Source organism: Azolla caroliniana, unplaced genomic scaffold (assembly GCF_043228905.1).
Source record: "Azolla caroliniana isolate FFs.n. ecotype wild unplaced genomic scaffold, voAzoCaro1.0.p SCAF_1, whole genome shotgun sequence".
In the NCBI taxonomy this organism is placed as follows: domain Eukaryota; kingdom Viridiplantae; phylum Streptophyta; class Polypodiopsida; order Salviniales; family Salviniaceae; genus Azolla; species Azolla caroliniana.
In genome coordinates this window covers 37204007-37220748 of record NW_028230436.1, presented here as the reverse complement: position 1 = coordinate 37220748, position 16742 = coordinate 37204007, and the positions used below count along the sequence as shown (strand labels likewise).

The 16742-nt window shown below is 38.5% G+C and overlaps 2 protein-coding genes across 2 annotated transcripts; one reads left to right on the top strand and one right to left on the bottom strand.

The window, feature by feature from the left end:
* Positions 1–867: 867 nt before the first annotated feature.
* Positions 868–6065, top strand: LOC147870352 (shaggy-related protein kinase epsilon-like). The gene is made up of 13 exons (XM_087339132.1): positions 868–882; positions 2441–2602; positions 2733–2825; positions 3376–3435; positions 3548–3820; positions 3992–4066; positions 4151–4207; positions 4293–4433; positions 4616–4666; positions 4808–4903; positions 5003–5086; positions 5293–5395; positions 5496–6065. Exons 2-13 carry the CDS (start codon positions 2450–2452, stop codon positions 5576–5578), a joined length of 1269 nt encoding a protein of 422 aa, XP_087195258.1. The 5' UTR covers positions 868–882; positions 2441–2449; the 3' UTR covers positions 5579–6065.
* Positions 6066–13067: 7002 nt separating this feature from the next.
* Positions 13068–15143, bottom strand: LOC147870351 (F-box/kelch-repeat protein SKIP25-like). The gene has a single exon (XM_087339122.1). It carries the CDS (start codon positions 15058–15060, stop codon positions 13573–13575), a length of 1488 nt encoding a protein of 495 aa, XP_087195248.1. The 5' UTR covers positions 15061–15143; the 3' UTR covers positions 13068–13572.
* Positions 15144–16742: the final 1599 nt, after the last annotated feature.

Sequence of the window (16742 nt, the reverse complement as noted above, 5' to 3'; positions counted from 1 at the left end):
TTTGGAATGTATTGAAACTAAGATTTGAACCTCATTATCAATTCCGATGTCTAGTGTTGACTTATTGGAATCCAAGTTCAAATGACAACATTAATACCAATTTCTTCGTGCCACATGTTGTTACAAATGTAGCGGTTGAATGCAATGGTTTCATGGTATTTATAAGATATTCTTATGAGTGAGGCTTGCACTACTCTCTAAATGCCACAAGCCATTATGGAATGTTCTCGGGGTTGAAAATGCAAGTGTGGCAAAATTTAGTAGTACTTGAAGGCATCATGACCTTATGGTGTCTATCAAGTAACCTTACAAACAAAGTTAAAGCAACAATTTAACGCAAGACCTACATGTCTCTATAAAACAACCTCGTGAACAAGGTTCTACGCTACTTTCTTTCTAAGTATCATGTGGAGTGTCTCATGTCTACTAGGTGGGATTGTTTGCATGGCGTGCATTTCTTCTAACAACATCATCATGCGGTGCATCGCATGAGCTTAATGGTCTCTCAGTGGGAGAGAACCTGATCGATGGAGAGACTCCTGGGCTTAATGGAGAGTCTCTGTGAGAGAGAACTTAAAATGATTGATCGATGGAGTCTCGTGGTTACCTTGGTGATGGGCCACAGTGCACACACACAACTCTCCACCAAGGAATCTATGAGAGGATTGTGCTTTGGAATTGAAAATTCAAACAAATTATTCTACGGCTGGCACGTGCCAAGACAGAACAAGTCTTTCTCACGTGCCAGATGCGGACCGGCTATAGCCCGTAATAAGTAAGACTGACCCCTGTTCTCTCACTCTCTGTTTTTCTCTCTATGTGTTTCTTCTTCTCTACTGTTTCTTCTCTCTCACCAAGGAAGCTCCGAGGGAACGCAGAAAGGTAAGCTCGTTTCTTCCATCTCCACTTCAACTGACCCTAAATTAGGTTTCTTATGTCGTTCTCCCTGCTTCTGGAATTAGGGTTTTCCTTCTCCCTTCCTAGATTCTCTCTCAGTTGTCTGCTTCTTTTGATGTTTCTGAATTAGGTTTTTTCTCATTTGTCTCCTGTTGTGTGCTCCTTCCTCCATTTCTGAATTTGGGGTTTCAGTTTTTTCTCCTGTTTTTGCTTCTCTTTCTCGGTTTCCTCCTTCCTGTTTTATGTTCCTTTCCCTGCTTTTGATTTAGGACGTTCTCTTCTCTCTAATGTTGCGTGTTCCTTTTTCCTCTTCTCAATCAGAGTTTTATTTTCCTCTCTCTCTCTCTCTCTCTCTCTCTCTCTCTCTCTCTCTCTCTCTTCCTCCTGTTGTATCAAGGTTTCTCTGTTTCTGAATTAAGCTTTTTGTTCTTCTCCTGTTGTGAGTGTCTGCGTCTGAATTATATCACTGTCGCCTTCTTAATACATGCCTTCTTTTGAGCTAGTTTTCCCCCATTCTCCCTATGATGTGTTTCTTTATCTGTTTCTGAACTAGAGTTCTCGCCTATTATATGTTCCTCTCGGATTTTTCATAGATTTCGAATCCGTTTTTGCTCATGTTATGACTCCAATATCTCTTTACCCTCGCACTTCTGTTAGAGTTTATGGGTTCCTCTGCCCGTTTTTTAACAGTCTAGACTTAAGTCCCTATTGCTGGTGCCTTATGTTTTTGAGTCAAAGTTCACTCCCCTATGAGGATTTCTTCTTGGTCTCTTTATAGATTTTGGATTAGTTTTTTCTAATGTTATGTCTTCCTGTCTACGTTTCTTTATTTGAATTAGGGTCTATAAGCTCTTCTCAATGTCTGCTCAAAGTCTAGAGTTCAGCCCATCTCCTACGGGTGTGGCCTCCTTTCTCTGTTTCTTGGTTGACTTGAATTAGGGTCTCCACACTCTTAAGACTTCCCTTATCGGGGTATGGTTGCTCTGTTCTTGGATGTCCAAACTCTCAGGTCAATTTTAGAGTTTTTGACGTCTCTGATAGCCCCAGTTTTACAGTAATTTGATGAAATTGTTGGATTTATCATCTTCAGATCTCCATGTTGCATTATAAAATGTCGCAGCAATTCTTTTACTAACAGCTACGGGGTTTTGTTATATACATAGGCCATATGAAGAACTTTTAAATTTCTATAATTTGCCACTGAAAACTAAAACTTCTGACGATAAAAGATTCAGGGTTTTATGATGAATATGAGATCCATAGATCACATTCACATTTACACTGCCATAATTTGCTTATGAAAGCGATAACTTCTTACAATAAGAATCTTGGAGGATGTTATGGAGGTAACACTGTACAATAGGAAGTGTACTACACTATCCTTGTTCTGCAGGATCTTTCTGTGTAGTTGGTGTCTATAAGCATTACAAAAGGCATCTTAATGATATCATTAAGTGGAATACTGCTTATTGGTTGGGTAAATGGAAAACTGTGTTCTCATACTTATGTTTTCTTAACATTATTTTGGTACCAAAGAGCCTAGAGGGATAAAATGGCATCGATCCGGATGGAGCCTATCATGACTAGTTCAATGGCAAGCACTAGTCTGCTTCATTCCGGAAGCAATGGAGTGGATCAACTTCCAAAAGAATTGCATGAGATGAAGCTACAAGATAACAGGTCTGATCGCAGTGATAATGAAAAAGTGAGTAGCTTTTCAACATAAGGATGATCTATGTATTCTCAAGGTTGGAAAGGCGAGTTAGAAGGCTGCGTAAGGTGGCCTACATACTTTCTAAGGTTGTTTCTTTACAATGTACATTTTCTACTCTCAGGAAGCTGAACAAACTCTCATTGATGGAAATGGTACTGAAACTGGACATATCATTGTCACAACTGTAGCAGGTTCTAATGGACAACCAAAACAGGTAATGTCAGCTTGTGAGGGTTTAGTTAGAGTTTTTTCTCTTCTCCTTTGAGAAATTCCTCTATTTAATCTTGATTACATGCTGTTCTGCTTGGTCTCAAACCTAGCATGATGTAGCTTATTACATAAGAAAATTTGAACATGAGAGTATTTAGTGTACTAGTTTGTATTGCTAATGGTATTTACTGCAACCCTCAGGCTCTAAAAAAAGAATTTGTAAAGCCAAAATTTTACAACAAAATTTGTTAGATATACGAATGCAAAATAAAATAATGAGTACGTTTTACCAAAGAATATTACATTAGCCCCATCTCAGTGGACTTGCACACTGCATGTGATTTCTACATTTATTTTTTGACTAATGTTTTTAATGGAAGCATAAATATGATAATTTTATGTCGTGCGTCAGTAGAAAATTGTATTCTTGGGTCAGATACTTCAGATTTATAAATGTATACTCGTGTTTATTGGAAGACATTGAAAGTAAAGAGGGGCATTCCAAATTCCAATTTACTTTCCTGTATTCAATTATCTCGTGTTTTGCTGCATAGACTGTTAGTTATATGGCTGAGCGGGTTGTTGGAACGGGGTCATTTGGCATCGTCTTCCAAGTTAGTCTTCACGAAACCCATATGTAATTAAACTTTCTTAAAAGCTTTATGAATTTTGTTGCTTCTAACCTAATACCAGGTGATGTTGTAAATGAATAATCTGTGTACACAGGCAAAATGTTTGGAGACCGGTGAAGTTGTTGCTATCAAGAAAGTGTTACAAGATAAGCGATACAAAAATCGTGAATTGCAAATTATGCAAATGCTTGATCACCCGAACATAGTGGCTCTTAAACATTGTTTCTATTCGAATACAGAGAAGGATGAGTTATATTTAAACCTGGTTCTGGAATATGTACCAGAGACAGTGTATCGTGTTGCAAAACATTACAGCCGGGCTAATCAACGGATGCCCCTTATTTATGTGAAGCTATACACTTATCAGGTAAGAAATTGTTTTTCAAATAGAGCAAGAGTTTTTTAGAGCTCATATTTTGTTCAGTTAAATAACAAATTACACGTTTTTTTTTATGACATAAAAATTTGTTTTGAAAAATGGAAACAACCTATGGGTTATCTTTCAAGTTGATTGTATGTGGTGACTTTGTCTATGTAGATTTGTCGAGCTCTTGCCTATATTCATGGTGGGCATGGTGTATGCCATCGAGATATAAAACCACAGAATCTTCTGGTAATGTATCAATTCAGACTCTCGAATTAAACTCCTGTTTTATATTGTAGCCAAGTTTCTTATTTTGGGCATTTGTCTATGCAGGTTAATCCTCACACTCATCAGTTAAAACTTTGCGACTTTGGGAGTGCCAAAGTGCTGGTGAGCCAAAATTATCACTCTGAATACTCCTGAAGGTTTTGAACGTTGTTCAATTGCTGAATGTGCAATATACACTCATTTGTAGGTAAAGGGAGAACAAAACATTTCATACATATGTTCTCGGTACTATCGAGCTCCAGAGCTCATCTTCGGAGCTGTTCATTACTCAACAGCAATTGATATTTGGTCTTTAGGCTGTGTGTTGGCGGAGCTTCTTCTAGGGCAGGTATCAATGCTAAAATGAAACAAGGCTTGATCCTTGCATTTATTTCGTTATCTCAAATTAAATTGTGCATTGTCCCAAGTGGAGTGTGGAATATACGAATAAATGATGAAGATCTTGTTAAGGGATTGTTTTTTTCTCTTTCTTGGGTAGCTCTAAAAATATTGTTTTTTTGGGTGTGGCAGCCGCTTTTCCCAGGTGAGAGTGGAGTTGATCAACTGGTGGAGATCATCAAGGTTAGTATTTTCATCATGAGTGAGCCATGAAAGTGGTAGTTTAACACCTGCCTTAAAATGGCCTGAAATTTATGAGTAATGAACCTGATATTAATGATTGCATTGTCAGGTTTGTGTGAATACTCTTGTAACTGGTTGCAGGTTCTCGGTACTCCGACGAGAGAGGAGATAAAATGCATGAACCCCAATTATACAGAATATAAGTTCCCTCAAATCAAAGCACATCCTTGGCATAAGGTTAGCATGAAATTTCAACTGCCCATTCACAGTGCACACACATACTATATTTTTTCCAACTAAGTAGGAAACTAATAGTTTTTGTTTATTTTTTTGTAGGTGTTTCCTAAACGTACACCTCCGGAAGCTGTAGATCTTGTTTCGAGGCTACTTCAGTATTCACCCAAGCTTAGATATACAGCTGTGAGTTATATATTTTGGTGTTTGTATGTTACTGTTTTTCTTGAAGTTTTGTCAGGTGAGTATGTCATATAACCAGGAAATCCGAGCCCCTCATATAGCTATGTATTCATTGCTTTGTGGTATTATGCAAAAGCTGTATGTATGAGACTGTTGCACTCTTTATAAAATGCTTCTATGTTTTGTTGACAAACATTATCCACCTGCAGCTGGAAGCCTGTGTTCATCCCTTTTTTGATGATCTCCGAGATCCCAATGCACGCTTATCAACCGGAAGACCCTTTCCTTCTCTCTTTAATTTCAGGGCTCAAGGTAATGAGATGAAACACCATACTCGTCTCTTTTTTAAATTATGGTTTCTCATCTTTAAAATATAAGCTGCTTACTATTTTTTGTACACAATTGATTCTAGAGTTGAAAGGTGCAACACCTGAATTGCTAAAGAAACTTATTCCAGAGCATATTCGGCAGCAAGAATCGGTGCCAACCATTTGAATGGCAAAGTTTACTGAAAAATATGAGATCTTGTCATTAGCACATAAATACGGTCTTTTTACTCTGTTGGAGTGGTCAGGACAGGTGATGACAAACTTCAAAGAGACTGGAACTGATGCCTAAGTCACATAGCCGGATCAGAAGTAGGCACTCGATGCTACTCTACCACAATTGGTGACTTTCAGACTCCCTACTATCGCACTATATTTGGACAAAATGAGTCAACTATTTTTGCTGATGATTTTCTTTGGAAATCGCTATTATGTTTGGAAGTAGCGACTTGAAAGGAGGCATTTGATTGGATGGGAAGATGAGGGTACATGTGTGAAAGGGTATTTGCGTGAATGAGTCCATCTTCCATTTTGGCTTTTCTGGTGCAATCATTCTGTAGGATTGCCTGTGGCTCCTTCTATAATGCTTGAAGAGAAAACCTTCAACTCTCTTTTGTAATTTAATGGTGTTAAAGTATGCATTAGATTCATTTCTGTGGTTTTTTTAAGTTCTTGTGCAAGGTGCGTATGAAGGCCAGACAGGTCGAGAGCATAATTCTTGCCCACCTTGGGTTCACCAAAAATGGCAGTCCAACCCACCGTTATCAAGTAGAATACAATACGAGTTGTCTTATCCTCTCGATGTTGGTTGTGGACATATAGGATTCCTCAAATGCCACGTCCATAGTAAATGCTACGTATATGCTCATCCTCTCTTAACGTGCTCCTACAACGTTGCTTCAATGTAGAACAAAGCTCCCGAACAATAATTTTTTTGGTTGAGGTGGTTAAATATATTTCACTCTTAGCCAATGCTTATAGTACTTGAATATGGCCTCGTCAAGCCTACGCATATTCAATAAGAAAGTGTTTGCTATTCATGATGTTTATGACTGATTATTATAGCAAGGTTCCAGCCTATGTCAGGTAATGTGAGCTGAATTAACATGCCACCATGATGTGAAAACATTATTCTGAAGAGTGAATCTCGTTGACCAGATTTGAACAATGCCAGGTAAGGCATTCAAATCATCAATGGTAATGGCAACAGCAGGACATTAAGGATCATGGTGCATGCATGTGATAATGGGGTTTGATGATGGCTTTACAATAAAAAACTTTCTACTTTCTGGTAGTGTATACCCCTTGAAATTGACTAATGGAATAAGGTATTATTTGACAATCAGCAAATCATGGAGATCATTGATCACCATTTTTTATCTGCAAAAGGACACCAAGTTTCAGTTTGTGAAATTTTTCTCAGCTTCATGTTTACACCAATGATCCCGGGATACCATGACCTGTAAAACACTCAATTCACTCATGTGATTTATGCACTTCAAGCTCACAAACTATCAACTATATCGTTTCACTCTGTGCATTAAAGTGATTGTGCTATTTTTTGTTTCAGTTCGGATAACATGAATTCCCTAATTTGTAATGATGATTTGTCTTATAGACCCCATCTCCCTCTCCCTCTCCCTCTCTCTCTCTCTATATATAAATATATATATTCACGCGAAGAGGTTTTTTACTTCAATGTATGAATACCTCTTTTTAGGAAGGAAACACATATCAAGAACACATGTATACTTTGGTCCCATATGTCAAAATTGGCCTCTTTATGGATGATACAAATTCTAATTCTAATTCTTGTTTGTTTTAGAGTTCCTAATTGCATTTTAGTGTTTTTTGTTGCATGGTCTCTTGTTTTATTATAGGGTGTTCAATGTTGTTCATGTTACAGTTTTAGGGTTTCTTTTGTGTTTCATTTGCTTCACTTCGAATGCTTCTTTTGATTGCTTCTTAGGTTTTTTTATGTGACATTTTTGGAGTCATTTTCTGTACTACACAAGCAATCATCTCTCTAGTAGAAGGCTCCACAAGATGGGTGAACATTTAAAAAACCTAAAACACTAGATGATTCGATAAACTCAAACAACAAGAACAACGTTGATACAGTGATCGATGACTTGCAATGTGGAATCTACATTCCTGAATAAAACAACAAATACCTTTAAATTGAATCCAAAGTAATTGATATTAGCCCTAGACTTTGAGCCTCATATTACAATGTTCCAATGAAGTACAAAAAACTCACGTTCTAAAAAAGGGAGTCATGTTGTGGGGGTTGGATGGCACCCCTAATCTCCTCCATCAAGACCCGAGGAAAATGCAAATCGATCACAGAAAATAATGTTTGCCATGGATTACACTACCATGCAAAGAATGCAATAAGGGTGTCTGCCATGATGGTTGAGTCAATATCAATGTCAAGGCCATTGAAGGGCTCGTGAGACTTTAAAATTAGAGCTACAAACCGCAGTTTAGGATTACAATGAAGCACTTTGGGTACAATGGAGAAGAATTAGGCACGCGCGCCACTATACCTATGCACCAAAGCTCAGAGAAAGGTGGAGCTTGACTTGGAGGACTTCCAATAATAGGAGCTTCTTTATGACACAAGCATGCAAGGAACGCAAGAAGGATTGTCTGCCGCTATGGTTGCGTCTAACATGTGCATTGTAAATAAGATAAATGCTACAATGAAACACCATATCTTCCTTCGCCTGTTGTATGAATCTGAGGAGGCATTACACTTGGACCAAGAAAAAGGGCCCATCATGGCAATCAATCTAAAGCTCTCCGCAATTGGCATTGCCCGAAGGAAAGCTTAATTAACAACATGATGCATGGTACAAAGCCTCTTAGGCTGATTTGAGATGGCCAATGCAATGCACAAGCAGTTTACAACCATCGTATTGGAGGCAAATTCTAAGGTCTGATAAACTTAACAATCTTGTTGCCTTTAGAGTGCCAAACATACATTATGGTATGGTGGTCTGAAAGTTGGACATTGCAAGGGAAAAGTATGTGCACAACATCTACAGAAATTGCATCGGGAGAATGTTATTTGGATCTCAAGTGTCAAAATGTAGAACATATATGAAGCCTCGTACATCTAGATGCAAATGTTTGCCGCAGATTTTGTAACTCGAAACTTGGATAATGCGCAGACAACTATTTTATAAGCATAATTCTTGTCGATTTTTCAATGCTATAAATTTATAAGGACTATTTTCTTACAAGTTATATTCATTATCATGATAGGATTTAGCATAAAGTTAATGAAATTCATATAATAATTGAAATTCTGAAATCGGAGCTAGTAGAACATCTTTATCTCAGCCACTCGAAAAAGCTTACCAACCCCAGCCCTCCATTTAAAAATTGGGGTGGACCTTAGAAGTCTCTCTTGATACCAAAATTCAACGGAAATGTTACTTCAATTTTATCAAGGGAAAATTTGTGAAATGTACTTCCAAATTAAGCTACTTTTCTAGTGGAACTTAATAACTACAAATTAGCCCACTTTTTTTGTTAGCCTTGTGGAAAATATGCATGTCAATTTTGGCTTCTTTCAACAACCCCAAACATGAAATTCAAATTGCATTATTCTTTAGTTAATCATTCAATTAGAACCCCAAGTGAAGGAAACAAAACAAAGGCAACAACCTTGAAAGGAATAAATTTCAGATGAATTTTCACATGTTTTCCACGTAATGATATACGGAATTTTTTAGGTCAATTGTCATATATCCATGTTAAGGAATACAAGAAATGCACTACAAGCAAAAGTTGCCTTTACAGATACTTTTTGCTAAATCTTTTCAACGCTCCACAATTAAAGATTAAAAAGTTTGAATTTGACACACTAACAAAAAAAATGCTCCTTACATCCAAGAAATTCCTCTTCGTGTTAGGTGCAATGATGAGTTGCTCATTTGATTTTGCTTGCAATTGCTTATGATAATGATCACATCAACAAAGCGTGATTTATTGAAACAAGTATGTTGATCCAAAAATCCTTGGTACTAGTCCATATTATCAGTATATTGGGCAAATGTTCAATAAAGTGTCGGGATAAATCCACTCAAAGATGACAACATCTAGCATAGTCAAAATTTAAATAGGCTTGAAATACATGGAAGTTTTTCTTTAATTTTCCAAAATGCACTTGATTTTTTATTTTTGTGTAGAAAAAAAGATACTACTTTAGTATTATAAAACGTTTTAAGGCTATACATACAAGATATACCACAAATCCCCTTTTTTTCTTTAATTCCCTTGGGTTCTCACTTACCAACCTATCAATCAACTATATTATATGTTTTTCCAACCAAATGTGTGATGTGGGAAATTGTATTGTCAATTGCTTCCATTATATCAATTTTGAGGATTAACAATAGTCATTCATGGAGATGAAGAAAACATCGATGAGTATTTGTGGAGTTGTTCTCTTAAAGTAATTAGGTTTAAAGTTGGGGTAAAAAGAGCTAGATTAATACACATGATCAAGTTTTATCCACCGCATTTGAAAATCTTAATGGATAAAGTAGAGAACACAACCATTACACAAATGGAATTTGGTGTTTCTTCATAGGACATTGAACGACATCTTTTTGAAGTGCCCTGATCAAATGTATATAGTGTACATCAATAATTCACAATGTACTTCTATGGTCTACAATGCATACTTAACCAAGTTTTTATCTCTTGGTTGCTATAATATGCTTCGTCATTAACCCAAGAAATGAAGTGATTCATAGTACAAACAACTTCTAGATATACGTGTGCACTAGAATAGATTGATCTCCAATAGAAACAAATCATTAAGTAATGAGAAAGGGTTGATTTAAAATGGCTTTGTTTGAAAAAATGCTAAGCTCCCCAAAAGGAGGGTTTCGTAGGGGATGGTCCCTTTTCCGATTCTTTGATGTTTTTGATACATTACCATAAACGATCATCTGAAAGCATACAAATTGTTGGTTTGTTTTGTCATCATAACAAAACTTGCAAATTGCGTTAATTGTACCCTACCCGTTAAATAGTCATGAACTAGTGTAAAGGCATGTTTTATCCGAGGTTAGTAATAAATAGAAGGGACTAGACTCGTGTCGCTTGTCCACAAAGCAATGTTGCTTGAACAATATCAAATATTTATTAAACTTGGACATTTGCATGGCATATTCTACCCTCAATATATATAAGGGCACCTTTTTTTCCTTTTGGGTTATGTATTTGCTTTTTATATAATGAGCAAAGAGTTCATTCAACCTTTTTATCATCACACACACACACACACACATATATAACTTCCTTTATTCACATGCTCAACATTTGTAAGAATCATTGCTTGTATATCTTGCAAGTATTTGACACTACTTTGGAAATGCCCACTTTATAACATATTATGTGATCCAAGGTGTTCACTTTTAAAAATATGCCAAGTATTCAAAACACTAACTTAAGAGCAATGTTGACCTCTTGAAACCAACAATGTGAAAATGAGCTTTCAAAAGACATCCACCTCATGTCCTCATCAAAATAGAATGCTAAAAGGCCTGACTCCGTCTCTCATGACAGTCCTTTTTATGTTTTGTTGTGTCTCCCGTGATGTTGAAGAGCACATTTATGCTTTGTTCTTTAAATATTTCTAACTTGACATGTTATAAACTTTTGTTCTTTACCACACTTTTAAGGTTTCCCACCAGTAATATAATGCACAACTAAAACAAATGTGTGGGGATGTTTCATATACAATCTATACAATTCCATTTATGGTGGTTATATGTTGAGCTCAGGTTTTTATTATGGAGTTGATTTGTGTTCCTTCAATGGGCATATACATTATTATGTTTGTCGAATATACATGCAATGATAAAGTAAAGTTCATTTGATACAAGTTAGATTAAGATTAATTTCTCAAAGTACAAAATTATGCATGCAATTTTGACATAAAAGGCACAAATTTGAAGAAGACAAACCTAGATAAAAGCTTGGAAGAGAATATACGAGAAATTTATCACATTTTCAAGTTTGTAATGAATGGTATACAATTTTATAAGACAAAAGTTGCCTTTAACATATATGCTCACAACTTTTGGCTGAGAACTTTGCATATCTCGACACATGAACCATATAAATTAGTGATTTGCTACATGAAGAAACTTGTTTTCCTATTGTATAAGATGTAATGCTTCACTACGTGCACATTCACGTGATCAAGGAATTTAATGACTCAATGAGCTTTATTTCTCTAATATCTGTAGTAATAATACTCCACATATTCATTGTAACATATACCGTTCAAACAATCACGTGATAATGATCCATATTGCAACAAAACATGAGAACACTTGGAATTAGCCATGGCACGAAAACACCCTTACCTAGGTTAAGCTACGAAATGCATCACTACTCACTCACACAACGATAAATTGGACATCTTCTGAGTTTTCTACTCGGGTAGAAGATGAGGTCTTTAAAAGGCTGCCAAACGACTATTAGCTTTTATATCATAAGGGAGATTGATGAATTTAATAGCTTGTAAAAAGTTGCATCCTAAGTTTTGTAAAGAAGTTAGTTGAGTGAAGGTTATAGTACCATGGAAGGAATAATGGCCTTTATCGCTAGGTGGGGGATTCAATGCACAATAGTACAATTGACCCTTCCTTATTTGAAGCAACACATCTATTGTATATTTCGAACAACATACTTATTGTACCTCTACTTTTTGAACCGGAGTCATAACAAGATAGAGCTCAATTTTGGCTACATTGAAATTGAAGACATGAAGTTCGCAAATTGGTGGAACAAAAGCAAACAAGAATACATTTATTATGTTACTTGCAAGAGGATGGAGTACAAAGCATGCATTGAAGACATGGTGTTTACCCAATGATGCATTTTCCTTTCTTAAGCATATGCTTAGCTTGCGATATAGTGTCATAAAGTAAGCATGCTTAGATGTTAGAACAATTGTTGGTATTCATGCAATGGAAACCACAATCTTCGCCGAAACTCCCATCGTTTTTTGACACTATTAGAATGTATAACGTCTTCAGTTCACACATTAGACAAACTCTTCAATAAGACTTCGAGGTTCCCAAGATTTTCGAAATTACGGTGGGAATCAAGATATGAGCATTATCTGGCTGTTTATGATTAGAAAAAACGCAATGTAACCAAGAACTCAGAGTCTTCCAACTTTAAGAGAACGAACGATGATCTTCCTCTTTACAATGGTTAAGGTGTGGCTCATAGGAGGTGAGACCCTATAATTGAATGCCTAAGGTTAGTAATATCCTTCTCTCCAAAGGCCCAGATCAATTGCAAAGACGTCATTTACTTTGTGGAATACTAGAAAAGCACGCATTTTCTTCAAGATGGAAAGATTTTCAGTGTTCCTTTTCATAATGGTTCCAAGGAAATGCAACCATGCCAAGGATGCTTATGAGAGATAGTCACTTATGTTAGCTCTATGAGTGCCAAGGATGAACGACATGAGAACGGGACGACAGTACATGATCTTAAAAAGTAGAGAGTAAGCCATGATTGATACACAGGAACGGAATATTGTGGTGATGGTAGATGGTGAGAATTTTGCCCTAAAAGACCCTAAACATTTTGTCACTCATTCAGAACAAAGATTTCCAAACAACAAAATTTTATTTTATGTATCTGATTACAAAGTAAGGAAACCCAAAATGTTATAAGATAACATATACAACTCACTCCTGGCCAAAGGGTAAGGTTTTTACAATGCTTCAAACTTATATGACTAAGAAATAAACAGGGGTGTAGTCATAACAAAACCAAAGAATGAGATAGAAGCCTTCCCCCATCTTGTTGGTTGGGGGAGTAATAACAAAACCAAGGAATCAGATGGAAGCCTTTTCCCTCCCCATCTTGTAATTTGTTGGGGTCGTAATAACAAAACCCTATGGTCTGGTGAGCCAGATCATATCATGTTTTCTGGCTCATAGACTGGATCAATCGTATGGGCATATGTTGCTCTCCAATAACACACTCATGCACCCTTCATGTGTGTGTGTGTGTGTGTGTGTGTGTGTGTGTGTGTGTGTGTGTGTGTGTGTGTGTAAAAATATATGTCTTGCCTATCTTGATCTTGAAAACATTCCCTCCCCTAAGGGTTTTTTGTTAGACTGCACCTTGATCATGCGTCATCGTCGTCCTCGTCCTCGTGTCGAAGAATGTCCTCGAGAGGACTTGCAAGGCAACGATCTCACCAAAGGGAACCTGAATGTCCTTGATGGATGGAGGTTTGCTCTGGATGTCAACAATGCGGATCACATCGCGGTGGTGCACTTGTCGAGATGTGTCGGTGTCGGGGGAATGCTTCTTCTCTTGTTGGGCTGTGAATACCTCGTAATTAGCCGGCGGTGCCCGGAGGATGCCACAGAAATTCCCCGGGGCAGCACCGGTGAGTTGATTCATGCCCATCAACATCTCATCTTCCATGACATTCGTCCAGCAATCTCCATTCTCGTCGTAACACTTGAGCCTCCCGATAGTCTCTTCTAGAACAAACAATTTCTCATCCACCACTACACTGGGGCCATTCCACCCATTCCTCATGCCCTTGGGCATGTCCATCCATTTACATGTCTTTGGGTCATACATGACACCCACTCCTTTACCGCATACCATGTGTAGCTTCCCTTTGAAATTCACGGCGTTGATGGCCTGGCCGCTAAACTTGGAGGATTTGAGCCTTTCCAAGGCCACCCATTGCTCGACGTCGGGGTCATACATCTCGGCCGATTTCGACAACGCGAGGTCCCAATCCTTGCCGCATCCGCTTGCAACGATGAGATGCTTATCTGACATGATCCCGCACGCACACCATCGCCGTGGGACTCGGAAAGGCGGACCAAGGCTCCAATTCCATTTGCACGTGTCAAAGATCAAGGGGCAATCGAGGGCTGGTTCGAGAGACCTCCGAGGGCTACTACTACTGCTGGGATTGGAGTCCCGTGGTGGTGGTGGATCAAGGGGATCCTTGTCATCGGGGACACGATCTGGAAGGGTAAAGTCAGGAACAGGGACAATCTTGCGGCGCCCAACTTGGGCCGAGCCGGCGACCATGAATAGCTTGGTGGATGAGCTCACACATTGAACGGCATGGAAGAGGCCGATGAAATTGGGGCTAGTGAGTTGGAAATCGACTTGGCCGGGGAGGGGAGGGAGGGGGAACCATGTGTGGGAGAGGGGATCAAAGGCATGCCAGGAGAAGGCAGGATGATGATGATGATGGGGAGATGATGATGATGATGATGATGATGATGGGTAGTTAGAAGCTCCCCCCTTGTTGTTGTTATTGGTGGTGGTGGTGTTGTTGTTATGGAGGAGGGCATAGAACCAATTGTGGGGTTTGAAGCCAAGAGAGGATCTGAGGGAATGGAAGAAGGTGGAGGTAGAGATGAGGGATTGCCATGAAGGGGAGACTTTCCAGAGGAGGGAAAGAGAATGGACTCTGGCAAGGCACAGAGTAGCTATGTCGTCAGGTAGACCAGGGAGCAACGAGGGAGGAGAGGTCCTCCTTCTCCAGGGAGAATCATCATCAGTTTTCATTGCCCTTTTCTCTGCTTCTGCTTCTGTTTCTGTGTCTGTCCTCCTCCTCCTCATCTATCTCTCTCTCTCTCTCTCTCTCTCTCTCTCTCTCCTTCGCCCTTCTTCTGTGACCATTCATTCATTCATTTCAGTCATTCATATACACAAATTACATACAGGAAGGAATATATACTCTTTCTTTTGTGTTCTCTTCTCTTCTCTTCTCTTCTCTCCTCTCCTTGTGTTGTGTTGTGTTCCCCACCCCACCCAAAGCCTTAAAGAAAAAGTAAAACAAAGAAAGGGAAGAGAAGAGAAGGAGATCCAACGGTTGCTTGGTTTCATACGCTCTCTCTCTCACTCGTTCGGTCTCTTGGATGATGGATGATGGCCGTCGGGTTCAAATATGTAATAGCATGCATCGACCCGTCCGTCCTTGGTGCAGAGAAAGAGTTGTCTGATGATGGCATATCATATCATATCATATCATATCATATCAATCGAACCCACCCTTTGTCAACTCAGCACAACACACCCCAAGTACAATGTGAGAAACAAGATGCAAGCCACAAGAGCGAACTTCTCTTTATAGAGAACTCTTCATTGGCGCACTATTTATCTTCATCCACACTTGTGGTGTTCAACACGTTGTATGCACTAGATATGTTTGGGCACATGTTAGGTATAGGTTCACATGTGTGTATGTGCACTATTTATCTTCATCCACACTTGTGGTGTTCAACACGTTGTATGGACTATATATTTTTGGGCACATGTTAGGAATAGGTTCACGTGTGTGTGTGTGTATGTGCAATATGGATACAACATCATCTTCCTCATAATGCAAGCTAACGGAAGAAGAAGTATCTCCACGTAAAACAAACATTTGATACATGTGTCTAAAAAGTATGTTGAGGGGATATTTTTTATTTACTCCACGATCGACATCCCCACAAATAAGTTTCTTTGTGTGCCTTGATACGGTTAGACATAACAAGGTTTTCGGTCGATAGGGAAATGTCTAGATCACATTCTAAATCTTGGCCTCAATCTGTGTCTCGCCTTTCGAGTTTCTCGATTGTGTGACCTATTTAGGGATGCGAAAATGGAAGTGAATGCCAAAACAATCAAACTTTTTATTGAATACGTACTCGTTGGAATTTGAGATGGAAAAAAAGAAGAAATGAGGCATCGAGAGAGAGTATTGTTTAAAAAAGGGTCATGCAGGCATGTTTGATTAATGAGGTGCCAATTTGGGATTACGGACAAGAGTGTGAATGGGCATTCGGTGTTGAGGCTATAAGTTAACACATACACTTTCGTTGGCTCCCAATGGTTTTGCAAACGAGGACAATACACGAGTTCCCAAGAGAAAGAGGTCGACAATCGAGCACTTTCTAGGGCACATGAACCCCCCCCACCACCACGGTCCACCACACACACACACACACAATAAATAAATAAAAACAGCTTTGAAATATAAAGGCGAAAGAAAGGGGATCACAAAAAGGTGCTATTTTTAAAAGCTGAGGCAAAAAGGTAACTTATTTTGATTATTTAGAGAGTGGGGGTGACCTTTTTACGCTTTTTGCCGAGAATCAAGGAGGAACGAGAAGATAAACAAAGAAAGAGAATCATGGGAGTCCAAATGTAGAAAGCCTTCTCCGTCTTTTGTGTGTTTTGGTCGGCACAAACAATTTGCCATCCCATCCACCACCCCCCACCATACCATACCATCACATGTATTTAAGTCCACCTTT